General features: G+C 39.3%; 2 protein-coding genes and 1 non-coding gene across 3 annotated transcripts; 2 read left to right on the forward strand and 1 right to left on the reverse strand.

Moving 5' to 3' along the window:
- The first annotated feature begins 652 nt into the window (after positions 1-652).
- LOC115739718 lies at positions 653-6,186 on the forward strand. Its single transcript, XM_030672942.1, has 5 exons — positions 653-914; positions 2,323-2,376; positions 3,106-3,209; positions 4,876-4,914; positions 5,713-6,186. Exons 1-5 carry the CDS (start codon positions 839-841, stop codon positions 5,851-5,853), a joined length of 414 nt encoding a protein of 137 aa, XP_030528802.1. The 5' UTR covers positions 653-838; the 3' UTR covers positions 5,854-6,186.
- Positions 6,187-6,551: 365 nt separating this feature from the next.
- TRNAV-UAC lies at positions 6,552-6,624 on the reverse strand. The gene has a single exon. It is a non-coding gene; the product is annotated as a tRNA-Val (tRNA).
- A 780-nt stretch (positions 6,625-7,404) lies between these two features.
- Positions 7,405-9,313, forward strand: LOC115739717 (tetraspanin-19-like). The gene is made up of 5 exons (XM_030672941.2): positions 7,405-7,647; positions 7,957-8,056; positions 8,374-8,454; positions 8,613-8,717; positions 8,939-9,313. Exons 1-5 carry the CDS (start codon positions 7,487-7,489, stop codon positions 9,104-9,106), a joined length of 615 nt encoding a protein of 204 aa, XP_030528801.1. The 5' UTR covers positions 7,405-7,486; the 3' UTR covers positions 9,107-9,313.
- The last annotated feature ends 247 nt before the right edge of the window (positions 9,314-9,560 follow it).

Below are 9,560 nucleotides of genomic sequence, written 5' to 3' on the forward strand. Positions count from 1 at the left end.
TTTGAAACAAATTTTTACTTATGAAGTTGTTTTTGAGTCAATTTCAGAAGTTATAAAAAGTTACTTTTCTTTTGGAAGTAGAAATCTTTTAACATCAATATTCTCTCTTATTTTGACCTTTTTTTCATTTTTTGCGCCTCTCTTTCCCAACCACGCTTTCGCCGCCAACGGTCAATCGGCGTCACCGGTCGCCTACCCTTGCCAACCACTGCCACCCTACGTCGCCGCCTTTGGCTGCTTGAGTAAAAAATTATTTTTAAAAAGTAAACAATATGCTTTACTAATAAACATTTTCAAAAGAAATTTTAAAATATAAAAAATGAAGTAAAACTTTTTAGCCATCAATAATAATTTTTCGTAAAAGATTTTGTGTTAATATTTTTTCAAAGTAGAAATTTTTAATTATTACCAAACCAATTTATCTGGTTAAAAATTAATTTTCGGAGCAGAAATAGAAAAATTAATTTTTATTTCTAAGGAAAAGAAAATTTAACTTGTGGAGGTAATTTTTGAAGAATGTTATCATGTGCGCCCTTGACTTTTTGGGGTGGGGCGTTTCAGATCGAGCCCGGTTCAAGGCCGGTCCAGGAAGGAACCGGTCTGATTCTTGGTTCATTTAGCACTGCCGTCACCTTCAACAAGCCTCTCTCTCTCTTCCCTTCGGCTGTTCTGAAAGTGCTCGTGGGTGTGGGTGTGGGTGTGGGTGTGGCCATGGCGGTAACGACTGCGGGCCTGGTTTTCTTCTTGTCTTTCGAAACTTGAAGAACGATTCGGCGAGGGGATTCTTCTAGAAAAGTGTTTCGTTTTCCTCGAAACTTCAAAAGACGGAGAGAGAGAGATGAAACCGCAGCAATGGGCGTCTCCGTGCGGAAGCCAATGCACGAGCAAGTACTCGGCCCTCACTCAGATTCCATGTATCTTCCGATTCTCTCTCTCTCTCTCTCGCTTGCTCGCTCGATTTTCCATACTCGTTCATATAGCTTCCTCTTTGTTATTCCCATGGCGGTTTTGCGTTTTTGACGGGCTATCATAGCTCGATAATGCAACTTTAAGCCTAAAAACCGCTTTGTTTCGGGAGCTCTTTGCGTGAGATTTTTTTTTTTTTTAAATGGAGGGGAATTTGTGCTGTCGATATTGATAGAGGACAAGAAATGCGGGCGTTTGGTCGAGTGGCGAGATGACATTTCAGTTCTGTGTTCATAGATAGCTTAATGATCTGTGATTGGAAATTGCATTATGAAACAAGCATGATAGGGAATTGGAAGAGATTGTGAAGAAGTTTAGTGTTTGCATCGATCAGGATTGGATGGAGCCCCACCCCAGCAGTGCTGGTTTGGCTTATGTCCTGGATTCCCGGGTTCATTCTTGTCCTGACCCTTTGTTCTGTCCTGAGTTGGTTTATGATTGTCTTTGTGGGGAATTCTTTTTTGATAACACCCAATGGACAGAATTTCACGGTGTTGTGTAAAAGGCGATGAATTTGCTGTTGCATTGCTCGTGGACGTGCTTCACCAATTATGGTCAATTTTACCAAACTGGATTTCCAAGCTTTTTAGTTAGCGTTCCTCACCATGGAGTGAGGGTGGGGATTGCAAAGAATGTTAATTTGATTATTTATATACTGGTGGTTGTGTATATTGTCCTATCATTGCCCACCCCAACATACCCTACTCCGTCCTCACCTATCATAAATGTCCATCCGAGGGTGTCACTTCCTGTTTCTGTGTTCTTATAATAGTTGTCTTTGTTTATAGACGCTTCTCGACTGTAATTCACTTACTATGTCTAGATGATGACATTCAATTTTGTGTTATATATGTAATTGTCATGCTGTTGCTCCACATGACATGTTGCCATATTTTTATAGAAATTTATGTTGGAGATAATGGTTTTCATATTTTAGATTGACAATTGAGGTACCTATTAAATTATCTGCTGTATTTGCCTTGTAGTGTTGGATTTGCTCTTTCAGCAATGAGCAGGATAATAGCCCGTTTGTTAATAGATTTCTGGGTTATGTGGTGCCCTGCGAGTTTTTCTCTTGGTTCTTTTCCACTTCGTTTTGCTTCATGGTTACTTAATGTAAACTTCTTGGATGGAAATCTACGGATTCTTGATATGCAGGAACTATTTAGATCTTACTGTCACATTTTGCTGGTTGGTTTCAATTGATTGTGTGTCTGAAACGCAAAAACATTTGCTTGAATTGGTTGTCGCTTTTTTCCCCTTCCTTTTCTGGTGATTGACTTTCCCATGTTAAACCTCATCTCTGCTCTATCCTACTAATTGGAGTATAGTAATGACAACAAAAGGATTATGCAGGGAGAGTATTTTGCAAGAAGGCTTGTGATGCTGATGGAGAGACATGGGAAGAATGTGAGTTCCCTTTTATGTTTCGCTATCTTTTACCTTCATTTCTGGACATTACCTTCTAAATATTACAAAATATGAGTGGCTTACAAGAGTAGTCAAGATTTGAGAACTATGCCTTACTTTGGTTCAGGCTCTCCTTTGCCTCAGTGTGCACCAGGAGAAAAAAATTAAGCAATGAATTTGGGGAAGTGCTAATCAAATAAAGCATCTCTTGTCATGAAGTAGCCTATCTTTTCTTTGCTTTTTTGAGGAGGTGGGGTTTGGGGAGAGGATGGAGTTTAATCAAGAATTGATGCTTGGTTTTAATTTTGCTTGGACCCTGCCACGATACACTTAGCACATACATTTTTGCTGATTTGACAACAAAAGAACTTGTAGTGGAATGATATCATTGAGGTGAAGCATCTTTCCTCGTCCTGGCTTTGTAAAATACTCAATGTCAGCCTTAAGATCATGAAGCTTGAGGGCTGGGGAAGACACTATTGTCTAATGCTTCTCCTGTCTTTGGAGGCTTAAGTCTCGAAAATATCTGACCTAAATCTAGGGTTATCAATGTACAGATTCCTTGCCTGGTTGAAACCTAGCATTGAGTCTTCCATTCCTACTGCTCTCTCTATCTTACACATAACTTTAGCTGAAGCCTTGGGAAAGGCCACCTGACTAGATGTGCACCAAGCAGATTCATCCTTTGTCGATGTGCTACTTTTATTGACTGGGTCATTGGATTTTTAGGTGTGGAAAACTGCAACGAGATGTGTTATAAGGACCCTGTGCTAAAGGACCACCAGTGGAGTGCTTACATTGATCGCTCTCCTGGTGCTGCAACTTACTCAGAGGTTTTGATCTCCTTGTAACCTTCCATGAATATTGTAAACATTACTTTTGTCTGCTCCTTATTTTTTTTAATCTCTCTCTCTCTTTTTGTTGTATGGGCTGTGTTACCTAGTTGGCAGTGGTTCGTGCCAAATGTTCTGTCTTTTGAATCAACCTTCTGTTATTAAACCATGTTAAAGGTTAACCTGATGGTTGTCATGTATGCATTCTTGTCTGGAGATAAACGAATGATATCTCACCATAAAAATGGTGATTAGTTGCAACATTTTAACTACAGTGTTATCCCGTGGCATTGTAACTGACATTCAGCTTGCCATATTACTGTTGCGAACTCTACCAAAAGATCATTCTGTATTCCATAAGGCCTTTCTACATCACACTAAAAGCTTACTGGGGAATAGAAAATAAGTATGCACAGTGATGGAACTCTATGTGTACCGAATTTGGGAAAGATACTTGATTCATATTTGCCTGAAAGGTTTACAGATCGTGTCTTTTGGTGGTCCTTTGTTAATTACAAACAAATTAAGCTATTATTGTTAGATGGGTGAGTTGTGTGAAAATGTGGTTACATAACTAAATCTCAAGCACATATCTTACCTACCTCATGGCGATTGCATGGAAATTCTTATAAATTTTGTATGAAAATCAGTATCATATTGATCTGAAACACAAGATGATTTGGAATGCTCATCAAACTACCTATTCATATATAACAAGTTCCAACATAATGAACTGCTCTTATAAAAATTTGATACCAATGTGAAGTCCCAAAAACTTTTGTCTACTTTTCAAGGTATTGTTAAATAGTGAAGGATTTTGTTGAGAAGACAAAATTAAGTATCTCATTAGTAGTTTTTTATGGCTGAAAGATGTCTCATTAGTAGTTTAATCATATTGGTCGGTCTCTTCGTGGTTTTGACACATCAAGTGGTGGGCTCTTTAACCTATCAATTAATAAAAGAATCTAGGTCAAAGAACCACTACTTGATGTGTCAAAACCACGAAGAGACTGACCGATACGATTACAAAAATAAAAAGTAAAAAAATATAATCTCAGTAGTGTCTTTGATAACGTACCAAATTGAAAGGGGAACAAATGCACATTAGTACTTCCTTTAAATAAGACTTTTGAGTTGCCATCAAAGGAGACTAACTATAACTGGCATTCACGGCCGTTTTATGACTAGGGAGGCAATTTGGGGAGCAGTCACTGCCCCTGACCCCAGCCTCCATCTCTGGGCATGCAGGATTGCTCATAAAAACTGCGATGGGTTGTACAGGTTCTTAATGCTTGTAGAACCTGGTCATGAGTATGTCCTTATACACTGGTTCCAATTTGGTATTTGTATCTTTAAGTAATTTAAGCAAAGCAGGTTAGGAACTATGAAGTACTTATATTATTCCTTCTGGAGACATTGAATTCTGACAATAGTTAATTGAAGAATAAATAAAAACTCTAAATTTACTGAAAGAAACTGCCTCTTGAATTTGACTTAGAAGCTACTAATTATGTGGGCTGTTTGTGGAGTGACACTGGCAGGAGATCATCTCCCCAAAATTGGCAGTGCTTGGTATTTCATCGTGAATAGGGATTGTAGATATGGTTGATACATGTGTACGAAGTATTATCCACTTGACTTTCCTCTACTTCTTTTTCTTCTACAGGAATGTTTTCATGCTTGTGTATCTGGCTGCGGCTACAAGGTCAGTTAATGTGTGCATTAAACAAGTTCTTCGTTTCATTGCATCTGGGGTAATTTAGAAAGCTGAACCATCATGATAATATTGTCTCAACGGATATTATGGATGCACTTATACAGAAGCCATTTGTTGCCATTTCAAGCGTGTAATTTGTTGGCTATTGAGCTGCATCAATTACTGGACGGCACACACATGCTAAGGCTTATATGACAATGGACTATCGTGAAAGTACCTACATATATTTTAATTCTAGCATTTGAGGTTATCTTCCAGCATTCTTGTTTGGTTGCAGATTTAGAAGTACTTGCCGACATGGCTCCTTTAAGTTTTATCTTCTCTACTGCAGCTCCGCTCTGGGTAGCTATCATGTCAATCCTTTTGTCGAGTTCATGTATGTCGTCAAGAAAAAGGTTACATATTTAATGAAATTATCTCTTTAGCTCCCTAGCAATCATTTACTCATTGTTCTTTATCTACATATATGAACACCTATGAAGATGTGGATCTATTGAAATGTCAATGACCCTTATTCACATGATTGGCAGTTGGTTTTGGATGTAGAGATAATGCTGTATTTCTTGCATAAGCTTGAAAACAGAGTGTTGTGACTGTTGTCTTACAGATGACTTACCCTCTGTATTTCTATGCCTTTTTATGCTCCCCTTGATCTGGGGCCAGTACGGCGGATTAAACATAATACACAAGCTGATGAAGCTCTCTCCCCTATTTGGTCTTCCTAACTTCCTGTTACTGCTCTGCATATATTTTCTTGACACGATGATTTCCAAATACTTATTGCAGTTTGACATTCATCCGGAGAAAGCCGAGCAAGTTCGTCCAAACAGACCACTGAAGCCTCCTCCTCCTCCTGTTCAGAAGGCAACTGGACCATCTCCAAAACCTAGCGCCCTCTCCGAAGACATTCCTTGCTCCTCCGCCTGAGACGCAAAGCATCTAAGAGCTGAACTTTCAATTTTAGTAACAATAGATATCCACAGAAGGTTACAGTGGAGCTCACATGGTTTGCTGCTTTCCCGATCAGCTAACTTCAGCAACCAATTTTGGCTTACTGAACCCAATATAACGCATCGCTCACTGCCGTCCCGGATTTTAGGCTTTTTTTGTACTTCTTTCTTCTGACCTTGAGGAGAAGTTTGTGAAATTCGTCTGAGTTAGATGCAATATGTAACTTGAACCCGAATCGGCAATCCAGTACGGCATTGTTGATCCTGACATGCTATGAATCAAACGGAATGTGCCGGAGACTTTTTACTAGAGTAGCAAAGTATTGACTACAGACTTCACGATCTCATCAGATGAATGGTCACTATGAAGCATCGCAAAGGAGAATGGTCCCCTACTGGAGCATCGAAACTCATGTTTCGTCGGATTATCTTTGTGTATCGTTGAGAAAAATGTACTTAATCTGAACTGGACAAATTGATTGTTCAGAAAAATCTCCTTAATCTGAACTCGCCAAAAAAAAAAAAATCATTAATCTGAACTCGACAAAAAACAAAAAAAAAAAGCCTCGACATTCTCAACTTCGCCAATACGACCAGAAAAGGAGATTGTCCGCCGTTTGCAGATGCCAAGTATGTTTTCACTGAGTCAGCAACCATGATCAGACCCAGAAAAAATGTTGCTGCCCAGGATCGAACTGGGGACCTTTAGTGTGTAAGACTAACGTGATAACCACTACACCACAGCAACTCGGTGCGTGCTCACTAGAGCTGCGTTAGCATTACAACACATCATCCAGGATCCGACACTCCAACCAAAGTGCGATTGCCACACCGCAATGAGCACAACAGTCCAACAAATGGGTAATGTCCGGGAAGTTTCTCGCCGACATGATTGCCCATTTGCGAGTGAAGAAATCATAACTTTGGTTCTTTCACTTTTTTGCTAATTGAGTTCTATTGGCAGGAAATTACTCCCGTGGACGCTGGCCATGTCACGGCCAACACCGATGTTGATAAATTTTTGATAATATTTTAATATTTTAGTGATTTCTTTTATTAATTGTTTTCCTTTTTTCATTTGTTTTTTCTTGCCTTGTTGCAGCGACCGGCGAGAACACAAAAACAGATAAAAAGAAAAGAAAAGCAAGGAAAAATAAGTAATTAATGAAAAAATATTAATAAACTATTAAAAATTATCCACGTCAGCGATTTCATGATAACACGACTCAATTGACAAAAAAGTGAAAAATATTTAGGACTGAATTAGCAAATTTAAAAGGTTTAGGACTGAATTGACAAAAATGCAATGGGTTTAGAATTTTTTGGACAATTTTCCCTGACAAGGACAGATGATAACGCAGAACAGGAGCTCCATGTCTGTCTCTATGAAGCTTCCTCATTTTTGTCATGTTCCAAACTGAACTATGATTTGAGCAATCACACACGAAGCAAGTTCACTTGCTTCCCCCTTTCCCATGTGTCAAATCGAGCCTGTCTTTCCACCTTAAGGCTTGAGAGAATCAGTACAAAATCTTATTTTGCATAATCCATTTGTAAACTTTTTTAGTATCTTTTGAAGGAAAAGTAAGAAGGCAATTGAGGGGTCTAAGATGGCAAGAATTGTGAGGAGTTGCCTGCAATCACTGATGAAATGGGTGAACTATGTGGTGGGGATGGTTGGGTTGGCCATGATCCTGTATGGCTTTTGGATGGTCAGAGTTTGGCAGAGAGACATGGATGAAGGCTCCTCTTTTTACTCTACTGCTCCTTGGTAAGCTTGCTCTCCTCCAAACCAATGCCACTTACACGTACAGACTCTCTTTCTGAAGATAAAAGTCCAAACTTTTCGAGCTAAGCAAAAATCGGTGTCATAGGATTCATAATATGCATGTGCATTCGGCAAACATCGGCTCGCAGACGATATGGGTTACAAGTGTAGTTCAGCTAAATGGAATACAATACACTCAGTGCATGAAACCGGGTGCATTATTACAGTTTTTCCTTTCTCCAACATGTTCAATGCTATCTTTTTCAAAGGGAGATCCTACTATTTCTCAGCAAAGTTGAGACACAAATGCAGGTTCATTTATGCTTTTCTGGGGATGGGAGTTATCTTGTGCCTTATAGCATGGATTGGTCGTGTTGCAGCTGACAGTGCAAATGGCTGTTGCCTTTCCTGTGTATCCTTTTTCTTTCTACTTCTCTCTTTCTCAATTGGCTTAGATACAATGCAAGGACAAAGAGCTTCCCCATTAACAAGTTCCTAATGCAGGGTGTAGATGAAGTTAGTCCACTTTGGAAACATTCCTGAAGAACTGCTTATGAGAATGGATTAAAGAAAGAGTTTTGATAACATTCTTGGTTGCTTTGGAGGTAGGAATGCCTCTGGAAGATGAAATATCAGTTAAAATTTCCAGTCAGATATGAACTTTTAAGGTCATTTTGTGTTTGATTAGATTCTATCATATCAATTTGTTGACCCTTAATCGGAATCAAGTACATGTTGATCATGAGTTTGCTCATCCTGATTGAGGTCACAGTGGCTGCGGATATACTCCTGAATTCAGACTGGGAAAAGGTAATGTTCGAGGTTAGGATGACTAATACCTGCATGATTAGGCAAATTCCAGAAATCAACAATACATAAAGTTGTCTGTGTCTTTGCTTTTATCTATCTACTTTGATCATAACACTCAAAATATTTGTGGATTTACACTCTGATTGATGCTCTAAAAGGACTTACCTGAAGATCCAACGGGAAGATTTTCCGACTTCGAGGATTTTGTGAAGTCAAACTTCGATGTCTTTAAGTGGATAGGATTGCTAATACTCCTAGCACAGGTAAATCGTGCTCTGTCAATTTGTATCCATTTCTCAATTTATTTCGAATAAATGTGTTGAAATTTCGGCCGATTTCGAACAATTATTCAAGCTATATATCTGTTGTCAATTAGAAAAGCACAGATTTGATTTGATTGGCTAGAGTGGAGGATGTGTGTACGTGAGTCAAATCTTTCCAAAAGCTTTCAACCTCTATTCATTTGCTTCGTCTGATGCTTCAGGGATCATCGATCCTGTTCACCATCGTGCTTCGATCAGCCCGGTCACGCCGGGAGCCCGACTACGATGTCGATGACGAGTACCCTCCAACGAAGCTTCCACTACTAGGTCATCTATCTCCACCACCTCCGTACGCCGTCGCGCCGCCAACTTTTGCCTCCATTAAATAGCTCTAAAAGCTTTAAAGAGATGAAAGATGGACGCAAATTTAAGCTCTCTCTATTCATATGCGATGTGTTGCGTTTGCTGTGCTGTCTTTTCTGCTAGAACCACAAGACATTTTTGTGGGTTATAAGTCATATGTATCATGCATGCTTTGTCGTGTCACGTTTGTTTGATGTTTTGAAAACATTGCAAATTACACCCCTTATATTCACTACTGTTGGTCCCCCCACATAAGAAGAGAATGCCTAAGAGCTTGTGGACTGAACTCGAGATTTTTGTGAATTCTTCACCATCTTATAGCCTTCTTCGAGTAATCCGAAGAACGATACCTTCTGCCGTAGAACCAGGGAAGATGAGACCATGCCGGGTCATTTAATTCCATTATGTTCTCATGATGAATGTACATAGGACCATAATAGATGTTCTGTGCAAGTGATTAATCATGAGCCCCATGGGCGT

This window comes from Rhodamnia argentea, chromosome 9, assembly GCF_020921035.1.
Source record: "Rhodamnia argentea isolate NSW1041297 chromosome 9, ASM2092103v1, whole genome shotgun sequence".
Classification (NCBI taxonomy): domain Eukaryota; kingdom Viridiplantae; phylum Streptophyta; class Magnoliopsida; order Myrtales; family Myrtaceae; genus Rhodamnia; species Rhodamnia argentea.

Coding starts and splice junctions, on each gene's coding strand:
- LOC115739718 (XM_030672942.1), top strand. CDS start 839: ATGAAACCGCAGCAATGGGCGTCTCCGTGCGGAAGCCAATGCACGAGC. Junction 3,210..4,875: donor GTGCTGCAACTTACTCAGAG/GTTTTGATCTCC, acceptor TTTCTTCTACAG/GAATGTTTTCATGCTTGTGT. Junction 4,915..5,712: donor TATCTGGCTGCGGCTACAAG/GTCAGTTAATGT, acceptor TACTTATTGCAG/TTTGACATTCATCCGGAGAA.
- LOC115739717 (XM_030672941.2), top strand. CDS start 7,487: ATGGCAAGAATTGTGAGGAGTTGCCTGCAATCACTGATGAAATGGGTG. Junction 8,057..8,373: donor ATGGCTGTTGCCTTTCCTGT/GTATCCTTTTTC, acceptor ATCGGAATCAAG/TACATGTTGATCATGAGTTT. Junction 8,718..8,938: donor TGCTAATACTCCTAGCACAG/GTAAATCGTGCT, acceptor CTGATGCTTCAG/GGATCATCGATCCTGTTCAC.